The 15,641-nt window shown below is 43.7% G+C and overlaps 1 protein-coding gene across 6 annotated transcripts in view; it reads left to right on the top strand.

The window, feature by feature from the left end:
- RALGAPB (Ral GTPase activating protein non-catalytic beta subunit) overlaps positions 1–15,627 on the top strand; it is a 392,859-nt gene extending 377,232 nt beyond the window's left edge. For all 6 annotated transcript variants that reach the window (XM_029614592.1, XM_029614596.1, XM_029614594.1 and 3 more), the window contains 2 exons: positions 5,638–5,786; positions 6,329–15,627. In XM_029614592.1, coding sequence (XP_029470452.1) covers positions 5,638–5,786; positions 6,329–6,522 — 343 coding nt within the window. In that variant the 3' untranslated portion in view covers positions 6,523–15,627. The remainder of the gene's footprint in view (positions 1–5,637; positions 5,787–6,328) is intronic.
- Positions 15,628–15,641: the final 14 nt, after the last annotated feature.

Consider the following 15,641-nt stretch of genomic DNA (forward strand, 5'->3'; position numbering starts at 1 on the left):
CTACAGGAGTTTGGAGAGTTCCTGCAGCCCCGGTTCTGCCGGACGCAGCAGATAGTTCCTCTGAGGTTTTAGAGAGTGGGGAACCGCCAGTGCAGAAGCAGCAGGACGTGGATCCAGATTTTGTGGATTGCGATCCGGATGAGGTGCGGGGGAAAGCCCCAGCCATGGAAGGGGATGATCCTAAAGTGGTGCGGCTCTTTTACAAGGAGGAGCTGAGTCCTCTGATACCCTATGTTCTGGAGGAATTGGGTTTAAAAATTCTACAAGAGGAATCTGATCAGGAAGAGGTGGATCCAGTCATGGACAGCCTTCAGGGTCCAGCGAAGGCCATCCCCTTCCACAAATCAGTCGGTAAGTTGGTATTTAGGGAGTGGGATACTTCTGACACCAGCTTGAAGTTTAGCAGAGCCATGGACAAGTTATATCCCTTACCAGAGGGTACGCTTGAGCTCCTGAAGATCCCAAAGGTGGATGCCTCGGTTTCAGCTGTTATTAAGAATACGATCATTCCAGTGGCAGGTTCTACGACGCTGAAAGACCTTCAGGATAGGAAGCTAGAAGTTCACCTCAAGAAGATATTTGAGGTCTTGGCATACGAGTGGCGGTGTGCAGCAGTTTTATGCAGCGAGCAAGTCTGCATTGGATACAGCAGAGACAGGCAGAAAATCCTCGTCGGACTCTGAGGCAAAGCAGGCAGCATGGCTGGAAACTGTGGTGGTCTATGCAGCTGATGCATTATATGACCTTATTAGAACTTCATCCAGGACCATGAAGTTGGCGGTCTCGGCCTGGAAACAACTGTGAGGAATCGGTCGGCAGATATTTCATCCAAGTTGCATTTGGGAGCCTTGCCCTTCAAAGGGAAGTTGCTCTTTGGTCAGGACTTGGAGGAGATGATTAAACTTCTCAGGGAGAATAAGACTCACAAATTGCCTGAAGATAAGCCGAAAGGGAGAGGATCCTTTCCTTCATGCTCTCGTTTCAGAGGGGATAAGCGTTTTTGGCCTAATAGATCTTTAAGTGGCTCCCAGAGGCAGTCTTTGGCAAGGCAACCATTCTGGAACCAATCCTTTCATGGGCGGAGGTGGGGTAGAGATGGCTCTGCCCAGAGCAGTGGTGAATCCAAGTCTGCCCAATGAAGCAAGGCTGGTCCATTCTTCGATTCCTCTTATAGGGGGTCGGTTGGCCTTTTGTTACGAGGAATGGACCAAGATCATGTCAGACCAGTAGGTCTTAAGTGTGATAAAGCAATGTTACGCTTTAGAATTTGCTCAACCCCTCAAGACTTGTTCATCGTCTCCCTGGGCACCTATGAGAAAAAGAAGATCGTAGTGCAAGAAATTATCAGTCATCTTCGCACGCTGAGAGCCATTGTCACAGTCCTTCTGGAGGAATGGGGGGCAGGCTGCTATTCCATTTATTTCATCATTCCCAAAAGGAGGGCATGTACCGTCCCATCTTGGATTTGAAAAGGGTGAACATAGCTCTCAAGCGGGCCGATACAGTAAAAACACGGGAGAGCGGGCGAGCGCCCAGGCCACACTCCTGTGCGCGCAATTCCCTAGTTGAATTTATTAAAATTAGGCCCGGTAGTAAAAAGAGGCGCTATGAACACTACCACGTCCCTAGCACCTCTTTTTTTGACGGAAGCGGGTGCGGAAACCAGACGCCGGCAAAATTGAGCGTCCGGTTTTCGAGCCGCGGGCCCATTTTAAAATTTTTTTTTTATTTTTTACTTTTTTAAACTTTCAGGACCTCCGACTTAATATCGTCATGATATTAAGTCGGAGGGTGCACAGAAAAGCAGTTTTTACTGCTTTTCTGTGCACTTTCCCCGTGCCTGGAGAAATTAGCGCCTGCCTTTGGGTAGGCGCTAATTTCTGAAAAGCAGCTTGGCTGCACATTTTGCTTTCTGAATCGCGCGGGGATACCTAATAGGGCCATCAACATGCATTTGCATGGTGCGGGCGCTATTAGGTTCGGGGGGGGGGGGGGTTTGGACCCGCGTTTTGGATGCACTATTACCCCTTACTGAATAAGGGGTAAAGCTAGCACGTTCAAAACGCGCATCCAAATGCCGGCTAACAGTGCGCTCCGTCTGTACTGTATCTGTACTGTATCAGCCTGAAGGTTCCTTCTACATGTTTTTGAAGAGGTGAATAAACATGTGGACAAAGGTGAACTGTTAGATGTGGTGTATTTGGATTTTCAGAAGGCATTCGACAAAGTCCCGCATGAGAGGCTTCTAAGAAAACTACAAAGTCATGGGATAGGAGGTGATGTCCTTTTGTGGATTGCAAGTTGGTTAAAAGACAGGAAACAGAGAGTAGAATTAAATGGTCAGTTTTCACAGTGGAAAAAGGTAAACAGTGGATTGTGATGAAATGCAGGAGGATCTTGTGAGACTGGAAGATTGAGCTTCAAAATAGAAGATGAAATTAAACGTAGACAAGTGCAAAGTGATGCATATAGGGAAAAATAACCCTTGCTGTAGTTTCACAATGTTAGGTTTTATCTTAGGAGTTACCACCCAGGAAAGAGATCTAGGCATCATACTTGAAATTGTCGGCCCAGCATGCTGTGGCAATCAAAAAAGCAAACAGTTGTAATACCTCAGGGTTTGGTTTGACATGAAGCTGAGCAAGGTTTTCCTGCCAGAAGCTCGAATTCAGAAGTTGCTGACGCAGCTCCATCTGTTGATGAACACACTGCGCCCAACTGTGTGGTCTTACCTGCAGGTACTTGGCTTAATGGCGGCAACCCTAGAAGTGGGACTGTGAGCAAGGGTGCATATGCATCCTCTGCAATGCTCCCTGCTTTCTCGGTGGAACCCACAGTTTCAGGACTATTCGATTCGGCTCCACTTGCCGATGGAGGTGTCCTTCCCAACTGCAGTGGTGGCTGCAGGCGGATCATCTAAGGAGGGGAGTCGTTCTAGCCCCACTGGACTGGCTAGTACTGACAATAGATGTGAGTCTCCTTGATTGGGGAGCTCACTGTCGGGAGCTGACAGCACAAGGACACTGGAATGCAGAAGAGTCTCTCTGGAACATCAATCGACTGGAAGCCAGGGCGGTCCAGTTGGCATGTTTACAGTTCAGCAACAGGCTGCAGTGTCAATTGCTCCGAATAATGTCTGACAATGCAACGACTGTGGCTTACATCAATCATCAGGGAGGTACCAAGAGCCAACTAGTGTCACTGAAAATAGATCAATTTATGGAATGGGCAGAAGTTCATCTCCAGATAATCTCAGCCTCACACGCAGAAGGAAGAGTCAACGTACGGGCAGACTTTCTCAGCAGGGAGAGTCTGAATCCAGGAGCATGGGCGTTGTCAGATGAGGCATTTCAGCTGATTCTGGACCGCTGGGGTCTTTCATTCCTAGACTTCTTGGCAACTTTGCACAATGTGAAAGTTCCACGATTCTTCAGCCACAGGAGAGATTCAAAGTCATTGGGGATCGATGCCCTAGTGCAGGAGTGGCTGGAAGACAAGTTACTGTATGCCTTTCCTCCATGGCCCATGTTGGGCAGATTGGTTTGGAGGATCAAGCGCCACAGAGGGATGTTGCTCTTGGTAGCTGCAGACTGGCCCAGGAGACCATGGTATGTATGCAGATCTGCGGAGGCTCCTGGTGAATTTGCCTCTTCGACTTCAGGCGCACAGGACCCTGTTGCAGCAGAGACCTGTCATTCATGAAGATCCAACTCGATTTTGTCTTAATGTATGGTCCTTGAAAGGGCTCACTTGCTGAAGCAGGGATACTCTGTGATGATGATTGCCACCTAATTGAGAGCTAGAAATTTCTCCACTTCCTTGGCCTATGTGTGGGTTGGAGAAGTGTGTGAGACTTGGTGTGAGGATTGCAGTACTCTTCCTTCCTTAGTCAAGATTCTGCTCATTTTGGAATTTTTGCAGGATGGCTTGAATAAAGGCTTGGCTCTCAGTTCCTTGAAGATGCAATTAATAGCTCTTGCCTGTTTCAGGGATCAGGTAAATGATGGATCTTTGTCGACTCATTCTGATGTGGCTCGTTTTCTGAAAGGAGTGAACCATCTTCGTCATCCCTTGCAGTTTCCTGTGCCCCTTTGGAGTCTTAATTTAGTATTGGATTTCTTGGCAGGCCATACGTTTAGACCACTGTGTACCCTGACTTTGAGGTTACTGACCTTGAAAATGGTGTTCCTTGTGGTGATTTGCTCTGCACATAGGGTTTCTGAACTCCAAGCCTTGTCTTGCCATGAACCTTTCCTTCAGGTGACTCCAGGAGCTACGTACTGTTCCTTTTTACCAAAGGTGGTCACTGAGTTTCACTTGAGTCAGTCCATCTCCCTGCCATCTCTGGACAGAGAGAGAGATGCAGAGCAGTAACATCTGTTGCGACCCTTGGATGTCAAGACACATATTGTCAGGTATCTGGAGGTTTCTAAGCTTTCTGGAAGTCAGATCACCTATTTGTTCTTCACGGTGGTACTAGACAGGGAGAGCCGGCCTCGTGGCCCTCGATAGTTCACTGGATTAAGGAGATACATACGGCTGCATACGTGGATGCAGGGAAGCCATTACCTAGTCAGACTAGGGCTCAAGCAGTGTCATGGGCAGAAGTTAAATTGTTGTCCCCTGTCAACATTTGCCGAGCTGCATTGTGATCCTCCTTACATAACTTTTCCAGGTATTATCGTCTGGATGTGCAGGCCCAGGAGGATGCGGCCTTTGCATGTGCGGTATTGAATGGACCGCGGACAGCCTCCGGTCTTATTCGGAAGTAGCTTGGGTACATCTCGCTTGTTCTGGATTCATCTGACTGGATGCTAAGAAATGAGAAATTACTACTCACCTGATAATTTCCTTTTCTTTAGGACAGTCAGATGAATCCAGCTTCCCTCCTGTGGCTGCCGAATGATTGCATTATGGTCCTCTTGTGTGACTGTGTTACAGGGATTACTAGTAAGTGTTAATCCACAGTCCCTAGTCTTATGTTTATACATTCTTGCCTGAGCTCAGTGTTGTCTGTTGGCTGAATATTGAAGTGGTAACTTGTTTTTAATCAAGAATTTTGCTAGTCTGTCCACAGTTGCTTTTGAAGACAATACTGGTAGGCTGATGTCACTGCAGGGCTATACGTACTGTGACATCAGTTTGCTCCATCTTCATCTGCTGGCAGAGGTGCATAACCTACTTGTTCTGGATTCATCTGACTGCCCTATAAAGAAAAGGAAATTATCAGGTAAGTAGTAATTTCTCATTCTGTAATACTGTGGGCTAGTATCTTTTCAGCTTCTATCTAACATCTCCCCTTCTGCGGCATCTGCCCTGTTTAGTATAAGCAAAGTACAAAACTGAAGCATAAATGCTATAGAATACTTATTAATTATAAAGCTACTTATGATCAGAACCCAAAAAACTTAGAAGAACCTGAATAATAACTTTTTGTGCAACTTGTCAAAAAGTGTTTCACTGAGTCTTTGCTGCTCTTTATCACAACTCATGCCTACAATTGGGCCTTGTGCACCCACATCAGTACTTTAAAATAAAAGTGCAATTATGTATGTTAAAATACTTTTCATGTTCCCCCTCACTGTAAAGACATGTTGCACCATTACTTTGATAAAGTATATTTTTTTCCCTTTCCAGGACAAACATACCTGAAAAAGAGGTTCCTGTTATTTTTATCCACCCCTTAAATACTGGCTTATTCCGGGTAAAAGTGCAAGGAGCTACTGGGAAATTCAACATGGTCATCCCACTGGTGGATGGGATGGTGGTCAGCAGAAGAGCTCTTGGTAGGATCATTAACTATTGTTAAATCAGTTGCATAGTGCATGTCCGTAGCAAGGTTGGAGGCTTCACGATTGACTTCCATCAGTAGTCACATTCTAATTATAGAAAAAAATCTTTGGAACACAGTGTTATCCATGGAGAGAATATCACATGGTTGACATAGGTTTCATTGATCCACCACGTCCACACATTATTCATTTCTTTTATTTCTTTTACAAAAGTTTCTATAACTTTCTGTACTCTGCCTTGTGTTCAAGGAATTTTTTTTAGAAGTCCCAGCAAGTCATAAACTAAGAGATGCTGATCCCGAATATGCCATTACAAAGCATTATCTTTTGTGTATGATTCAATATTTCAGAAGTATATGTGAAAATGTAATCCTTACCTCAGCATCAGTTAAATTTAAATGGTGGTGCTAATGCTTAAAATGAGAGGTTAGTGCAGGGGCAGCCAAAAGAGCAGGAGCAGCTCTCTATCTAGCCCAAGGGAGCTCTGTTCTGCTTTCTCTCTTCCATAACTAGATCTGCCTTCATTTCTTTCATAGGTTTCTTAGTACGTCAGACTGTAATTAATATCTGTCGGAGGAAACGACTTGAAAGTGACTCGTACAACCCTCCCCATGTCCGCCGAAAGCAGAAAATCGCGGATATTGTCAATAAATACAGGAATAAGCAGCTGGAGCCAGAATTTTATACGTCATTGTTCCATGAGGTTGGACTCAAGAACTGCAGTCCTTAGATCCAGGGCTCCTACCCAAGGCCATTGGATCAGAGACATGGTGGCTGTGGTAACTAAAACAAAAAAAAAAAAAGTGTTGGGCAACCAAAATTAGAAAGTCTCGCCATTGGGCATTCTGCAGAGGAAAGGCCATATTTCTGGGGCTCACCCCTGTATCTCCATGCCAGGTGGGAAGGAAAAAGGAATACCAGTCCATGGAACCCAACCCATGGAGAGATCATGGTCAAACCCACGCCCTACTTTGGCTGTATATTCATTCATTCCAAAAGGCAGCCTCCCTGCTGGGGTCCTTGATCCCTTCAAAGAATCAGCATTTGCAGCAGGGACCAGTGAAAAATGGACGGTTACTGTTGTCGTTGATCACCTAAGATTTCTGACAAGCAAGAGCTGAAATATAATTTTCCTTCCTCGTTGTTCTAGAATAGTGGGGTAATATCCAGCGCCTCTGGATACAGGCCTCAGGCCTTGTAGTAAATATGCATACATCACAACATGCTAAATTGATATCTATTTTTGTTAAATTATATATAATAGTGTGGTGAAATTTGCAATTCTTTGTGAGCAGAGCATGCCAGGAAGGCGAGTCTGGACTGCTGTGCAGTCAAGAATGTAGAAGCGAAACGGATAATCGTGGTTGTAAACCTCGCCTCTAATCAGGGTGTTTGCCCATGCACGGGATTTCTTGCAGCACGATTATCAATCACAGTGGTACAAACCTGAAATTAGGGGGAAAACCACAAAGTTTCCAGCAGTTTCTGGGAATTTGTTAGTTTTACCACGATTTCCAGGGTTTGTCTTCTCACAGTCAATCACAATACAATAAACCGCTCCCAGTAGCAAATACCGAAATTAAAGGTGGTGTTTATATCGTGATTAATGGGTCTCGAAAGGAGTGTAAAACTCTTTGCTCTGATGCCACAGATGATAGGATTGCTATTTTATTGTATTTATATTTATTGCTTTTTTTCAAAGTAAAGAGCACACATTTACTTCAGCATAGAATGCAGATCAGCGTTTCCTGAAGTCTCCTTTCCTTCCGATGTATCTTTATGTAACATAAACCCTTTTGTAGTGAATGATCACAGGGCATCACTGTGGATGAGTGTACAGATTGCCTTTTTTTTGTCCTGGTAGTTTCCTTATGCTCCTTTTGGGCTTCCAACTCAATCAGAACCAGCCAAAATTGAGTTACAGTACCAATAAGCCTACCTGCGGATTGTCCCCTATTTTATATCCCCTCTCTGCTGACTTAGCCCAGTCATTGCAGTGTGACAGTCCTTGGATGGGGGGGGGGCACACACCAGGACTCCTTTTGGAACCTGCAGTCATGGGTCCTAAGTGCTGCCACTAGATGTCGCCATTATGCAATGAATGGGACTCCATTCCGTCGAGATTGTGAATACTGCTTCCACAACTTCACCAGCAACAGCTGATCCAGGGCACAGAAGACTTGGCCTGGGAATGTGAACCCAGATCTTCTGAGTGACCAGGCTGGCCCCATACAGACTGCTTTTAAAGACACCTATTCTCTAGTTAAGTACCTGTTTTGTTTGCATGTTCCCTAGACCATGCAGTATATATCTGTTATGTTTTTGCCAATACATCAGATGCAAATATTAATACGAAAACAATCTCTAGAGATAAAGCGAATTTTTCATGCAGATGCATTCCCTAATTAAGTATCCCACTGTATGGAAACTCCAAAGAAGATAGATGCCATACACTTTTCTCCATATTTTGAGATTATATTCCAAGTAAAGGATTCAGGTTAATATTGCTGTTCAGTACCTGTCAAGTGCTATTGAGTGGATGTGGCAGTTAAGGTTGTTCCTCGAGGAGGACGAATTGGGGCAATCACCCCCAGCCGTGAACTTCAACATCACATCAGCCAGCAATCCATCCCACTTAATCTTAATGCCCTTCCTCCTCTTAAACCACCCCCCAGCACGGTCATCTCCCCTTCTGCCGAGACAAGAAGAGCAGCATTGCATAGCCATGTCTGCCGCCTCCTCTGTCAGCTTCATTTTGAAGTCTGAATATATGCAGTGCTGGCAGGTCCCACCCATTCAGATTGAATCCAGCAGAGGGGGGAGCAGACTCAGGTAAAGATTGCCGCTGTCCTGCCACCAGCAAGAAGGGGGGGGCGGTGAGGAGAGGAATGCACAAGTGTATGGGAGGGGAGAGGAAGGGGGGAGGCTTTGTCCCTTGGGTTGACCCTGGTGGCAGTATCCACAGTTCACCATGTTCTGTGCATACAAATGAAATCATTGTGCAGACAGCTGGGAACAGCAGCAGTGCGTGTCACAGGAAAGAGCTAGGAAATGTGCAGAAGTCCAAAAATACAATCAAACAGATGTGCCCAGCACTGGGCTTCCAGCAGTAATTAAAGGGCTATTCGCTTATTGGACATGTTACATTTGTTTTGGCGTCTCCCGAATGGACTTTGTGTATACTCCCGATCCAGTCTCAGCTTTGCACTCCCAAAGGTTTTCCACCAGCAAATTTGTTTTGTTACATAGATCAGAACATTCATTTTTTCTGACAGTTAAACATCCTTAACAGGTTTGGGATTACACTAATTCTGAATTACTTGCAGTTTAGTGAAAATGTTCTTTATTGAAGGAAAAAAAAAATCAGTCTTTTAATGGAGTAATCTGATATTTGAGGGGATGGTCTTTGAAGTCTATGGAGGGAAATGATGTCACAGAAGAGATGCTTTCTTACAATTGGGGCAAATGGGAAAAAATTGAGGCTCTGACACTCGTACAATGCTGATGGATTTCTAATGAGTTTGCAAATAAAGGGCCAGGTTCACTAGTTTTTTTTTTTCCCTATAGACCCAGAACGGGAGACAAGCCTTAGTGAATGAGGCCCAAATACTCCATGAAAATGGGCCGTATGTTACAGATAAATGTTCTGCTAAACTCATCCTAGTGGCACCCATCCTTTGTAATTCAGCAGCAAGCCAAGCTTGCATAGATGTGTTTATTGGCTTAATTTGATTCCGAGCTGTTCTATGGGGCAAAAGGAGAGCTTCAGGCTCTGGAGCACCCTGGCCTCTGAGTGACGCCGTGCTATATCATCATCCAGCATAAAATGGTTTATGGATACCATGCACTTGTTTATTCTAGATACCATCAACAGTGTAGCTATGTTCCATGTAATGTGCTTATTAGCTTTTCTTTATTTTCATGCAGTTCAGTGGCCACTTGCCTTTGGAGGCTTTTTATACTAAGACATTTTTCTTTTGTATTGCCATACTTGCTGCACCCTGTGATGACCACAAGCATGGGTGCCCTCCTCCTCCCCAGATTTTAATGACTAATTGGTTTTGTAACTGTTTCTCTGATTTAGTTTTTTGTACATCCATTTCTTTTTTGTTATTCCCCCCCCCCCCCCCCCGCTCCTTGAAAACATTTCTGCGTGTACTTGTAACCACGAGGGCATCCTTGCCTTCTCTTTCTCATTCTCCGCATCGTGATCTTCGCCTCCTCCTTACCCTGGAGAAGAAGAAGTCAGGTAAACTGACAGCTGTAATGCAGAACCTTTCCCAGCCATCACATGACAGAGAATAGTTGTCCTGGCTGCTAACAGCCATGCTCTGAAACTGCTCTGATATTAGAAGACTAAACTATTGCCACAGTTTCTTTTTAGACAGCTGTGACATAAAATTTTTCATTTTTAAAAAAGTGCCGCTTTGGCGGTTGTTAATAACCATTCTGTTTCTTTCCCTAACCATGTGAGATGAGGGTTCCCTCCTTAACACCCCGGGGAATTGTGCATAGAATCAAAATGAAATGATTTTACTTTTTATACAGTACATGAAATAGAACAGTATTTGAACAGTTTTAGAAATATATGCAGGCACTTAGCATATTATAACAGTGTAATAATGCTTATATTGTTCCAATGAACAAAGAATACTTCCAGGAAACAAATGCCTCAGACCCCTTAAGTAGCACGGAATAAACATTTTGAACCTCTGTGTCTGGTGTTTTTCTTTACCACTGTTTCTTCACAGCTGCCCTCTCCCCTTTCTAACCCTGCAGCTGTAGATGGCTCTCTCCCTCCTCTTGCTTCACCCTCCACCCCCAACCAAAGAACCTGCTCTGCTGCTACTGACCCCTCAGTCCCCCTCTCCCTATTGCATTTTTCTCCCATTAGATCCCTCTCCTCGGGCCTTCTGCCCTCAGTCCCCTTCCTCCTGTTGCCCCTTTCTTCCCTTAGACATGTCTCCTGGTCCCATTGCGCCCCCTCCCCATATCATAATTAGCTAGGCAAAGGTAAAAAGTGGAACTGGATGCATGGAACAGGATGCAGATTAGCTCTACCTATTACCCTATCTCTGGTACCATTTGTGACATCACTGTGCTGCTATCTGGCCTGCTCCCAACCACACTCAGGAGTCCTGGATCCAAGCAACACTACCTCCTCACCATAGGAGCAGGTAAATAAAATGGATGCCAGTGATGCAGCTTGCATTCAGGCTTCACACACTGCTGCTTCTGCACTCTCCTTCCTCTGGGGACACCATCCCATGCTTTTCCTCCAACCATCAGGCTCTGCATGTGCTGTTCCACCTGCTTGCTTTCTTCCTCCCCTCTGCATGCTCTGCTTCCATACTGTTCTTCCTCTAACCTGCATCCAGCCCCCACACACAAATCTTTGTTTTCCCTGACTAGGGCATCTCCTGTGGCCAACATGACCTCAGAGCTGAAAATATCCTGTCTCCGAAACTGAACATCACTTGGTACTGCGTGCCTTCATATACTACAAGAGTAAGTCTTTAACCCCAAATGGATAAAGTACCTCAGATGGGAAATTATGCACACTATGATCAATTATGTGAGCGCATAATTCCCTGAGGTGTACATCTTGTATGGCCTTTTGCTCCATTTATGCAGGATCACACTAGGGAGTTGTCCCATACTGTCTCCTTGCTTTATCTTGTCCTTTTTCTCCAGCCTTTCATGATATGGTATAGATTCCTTATTCATCACTCCTTTCCCCTTAAATACATCTGGAGGCATGCTTACAAACCCTATGTATATTTAAAAAAAAAAACCATCCTGCTAACAAATATGAAGTTTGTTAGTTGCCCCTTTGACACTAGAAGGCAGTTTTGAATTGGATCCCTAATGGCTTGGGGTGAACCTTTTAATGTGTTGTCTTGCTAGGTTCGAAATTGATCTGCTGGTGCAATAGCAGCTGATACATTGCACATGGAGAGGAGAAAAATCCAACTTTTGCCTGGGTCATAATGGGGACAGTAATGCTTCAGAGCTAAGGTGTCCTTGTAAAAGCAGACCTTGACTTTGTAGGTGCAGTGCTGGGTCAGGTCATGGGCTGACTGCAGACTTTGCTTATATGTTGGTGAGCTGAAAGATTTCTGTAGATGAGGGGACATACTGGTGCATCATTAGTCTGCTTGGTGGCATCCTGTATATTGGTTTGTTTCTGTTTTCAAGAATATGGTTTTACAATCTCAAGAGCAGAGAAGGGCTGCAGGTTGCTTATATGTTGAAGTGCTTATGCTAACTATAGATTATTCAGACATTTTATTGTAATTTATTAACACAACAGGTCTGAAATCCAAAGATGTACAGTATCTGAACCCGGTTTTGCATGCCAGGAACAAATCCTGAAAGCCAAAACTTCCAGGTCTGCTGCTGTTCGTTTCAGAGAGGATGTTGCTATATTTTCGGTTGTGCATATAAAAAATTGTAATTTGTAGCACTAAGCACTTTTAAGCTATCCAAGACATTTTGCTCTTAGTTTGAGTTTTGCCATGGTCATGCGGTTTTACTTGTTTTAGCAGTCTTCTGTATTTGTATTTGTGAATAACATACCCAGTGGTTTCACAACCATTGTAATGCACATACGTGTTTAAAAGAACACCCTACCCGCTGTGATGTGTACAGCATTTCAAATGTGTTATTAAATCATTTGTATAACATATTGGGGGATGCAGCATTGTACAGGTCCTTGCTGTTTGGAGTTTACAATCTAGTCAAGAGGGAAATACAAATGTATTATGGGGACAGTTTTCAAAAGTGCCTGTGTAGATACAAGGTCTGCAAGTAATTGCACCCTTGGGCTTTGCCCAGTTATCAAAAGAAAAGTATGAGTATCCCTTCCCTTTGAAAATATCCCTGTAAAAAAGCACTTGCACAGATTCACTCCTGTGTTTTTTTGTGTGTACTTTTTTCATACAAAACAATGTGCATCGGTTGAAAATCTGCATGCACTATTTCCTTCCCACAATCTAGCCATGCCAGGGAATGCCCACTCTATGTGAGTGAGAGCATGCTTTCATTCGGGTTAGGGGATAGGTAGTTTTCAAACAGTCAGTGTACCTGGGTAAATGGCTTTTTCTATAAATTGCCCGTTAAACGTAGCAGTGATTGCCTACTGTCCATTCAGGGAGTCATTTCCTAATAGCCTACATAAGTTACAGTGATTTTCAAGCAAACTTACATGTGTCTATTCACATTGAAAATTATCTCACCAAAACCACCCACACACAATTACACCTGCTAAAAGATATGCAAAACATTGGGGGGGACATTTTATATGTATGCTTTTGAAAATCAAAAAGTCTGCGTGTGACAGGCCTCCCCAGCTCTGATCCCCAGGAACGCCTTCACTCAGCCTAGGTAAATTTACGCATGTGCACACAGGTTTACGGGCATATCGGGCAGGCAACACAATAACAGGACATTTTCATAGGTAAAGCACTGCTTTCCCTGCGGAAATGCCTTTGAAAAGAATCCTCTTAAAAATATTAAGCATCTGTTTAGGAAATTCTTTAAATAACTCCCCCCAACAATCCTGGGAGCATCTGTTGCTGGGTCCAATTGTCTTCTGTACAAGTGAACTTCAGCAAACATGGCTGCTTCCAGGGAGCAGCTTATAGAATTTCAGCTTATAATGCTTTAGCAGTAAACCTTTTGCTTAAGATAGGATGCGTATTAGTCCTTGAAGTGGTTTCCTGGCATTTAAAGAAAGTGATGCCTCAGCTAGAAAGGTTATTTTCTCAAGGTGGTCATTCTTCTACCCCTTTGTAGTACATATGCTCTTTTCCAGTACCACTTTTAGACTTGGCTGAGTAAAACAGAAGTAGTAGACCCATTTAGCAGCAAGGGGAGGCTGAATAAGAAGGTGGTAATGCCCATAAGTTAAACATGGAATGCCATCATGGATAAAGACCATAGGGTAACACTCCATGACTTACTCTGGAGGAGTAAGTCCTCTGAAATGTAGATGTTGGGCTTGCTGTTGTATGTGTGGCAGGCTTTTCCTTACACCAATAAGGCAACAGCTGAGTGCCTTAAGTATCTGTTCAACAACACAAGTAATACTTGTAAGGTCTAGGACCTTATCTGGTACTGCTAGGGCTCTTGGAAAATTGCAAAAAATGCCCATAAGAAGTAGAAGTTTATTCAGATTTCTTGAAAATGTCTGGCATTTCTGTTCTTTTAGACTTGTTTGACCAAGCTGTTCCATCTCCTTGTAATCTGAGGCATGAGCAGTCTTTATGGTTTCAGGAAGGACAGCAGGCCTGGAGCCAGAACCAGTGGACATAGGATGCAGTTCCCAAGACAGAATACAGCATAAAAGTAAATATACAAATTTCAGGAGAAAATAAATACAGAAAAATCAGGGAAGTGGAAAGCAAACTCCCCCCCCAAATGCAATTATATCGTACTGCATTTTATTTGTTTAGGGATATGGGAGCAGTCACTCCACCCCATACAGCAAGGTGGGCTGCATTTTGCCTGGTAATGTTCAGTAGCCCACTTTGGTGTGCAGTTTGTGGTCAGATTTGTACATGTGGACCATGTGGGCAATTGTCAAAAAGAAACTACATGCATAGAGCTTTGAAAATGTATGTACCGTTTGCACCTCCTTTTTATGCAGGGGGAGGGGGGTGGGACATCCATCATACTGATTTGAAAATTTTAATTCTTCATACGTACTTCACTCCCATGACCTAAAAATGCCCTTTTCAATGTGGCAAAAAGCACTCAAATACGTTTTGGTTGCTCTAAGGGGAATGGTTTTCAGCCTGAGCAATCTGCTTGAGTAAATACCTTTTTACCCAACTAGACACTTCTGTCCTCCACATGTTTTCATCCCACTGCTTCAGCATGAGCTGTGTTTTCAGCACGGAAACCTCTTCCATTCAGCCTTTCACCTATTAGTGTATGTACTCTAAAGACAGCTGCAACTGAGAGATTCCCGCTTTGTTATGCTGGTTTTGTTGTATACTGTAAGGAACGGGCATTATTTAAAATGATCTGTTTCGCACATAACTTCATACAACAGAGAGAGAGGACAAAGTTGTTTTTGACAGCCAAATAACGAACATTGTAGGGAGACAGTGTCATACTTCAAGTGGATGAATAGAAACAGTACAGAATGAGTCTATTTATAAGCAGAAAATACAGGTATTAGGCTGTAACCTCGAGGCATTGAACTCGCACTTCAGCCATCAATTCCTGATCTGGGCCAGTATCGCTACTTTTTGTACATCTCCAGTCCAGCATAAGTGCAGCTCTCTGGCAGCTCAGACTGACCTGTCATGTTGTAGAGCTCTTGTACAACTGTAGCAAATCATTGGCCTTGATATATATTCAGAAGTATGAAGAATAGAATTTTCTGGATATATATCTGAAAATGCCGTAGTACTGGGAAACCCAATTGCAGTAAATTATTTTTTTTGAGTGCTGTGTATCAGGCTTATTAAGAGAGTGATGTGTATACAGTATGACATATACCACAGCTGAAACGCTCTTCTTGGACTATTCAGATGTGGCTTCAAACACTGTTGACAGCCATCCTGTGCTTCAATCATGGACAATTTGTATGAATTTTCTGCCAAAATATAGCCTTTTTCTTACTGTATTTTTCTGTAAATATTGCAAGTTTCAGTTTGTAAAAAGGCAAACTGTAAATAACAAGGTGTGAATTTTCTGTCTCCTGTATGTCATCTCTTTCATAGGGAAGGCATAAAAAGTTTGTATTCATGCCAATACATTGTCCAAGAGAAACAGAAGAAATATTGAATGTAATACATTTAGTCAAATAAATTCTAAAGAAGTTCTTGCCTAAGTAAG

The sequence above is a fragment of the Rhinatrema bivittatum genome, chromosome 8, assembly GCF_901001135.1.
Source record: "Rhinatrema bivittatum chromosome 8, aRhiBiv1.1, whole genome shotgun sequence".
Classification (NCBI taxonomy): Eukaryota; Metazoa; Chordata; class Amphibia; order Gymnophiona; family Rhinatrematidae; genus Rhinatrema; species Rhinatrema bivittatum.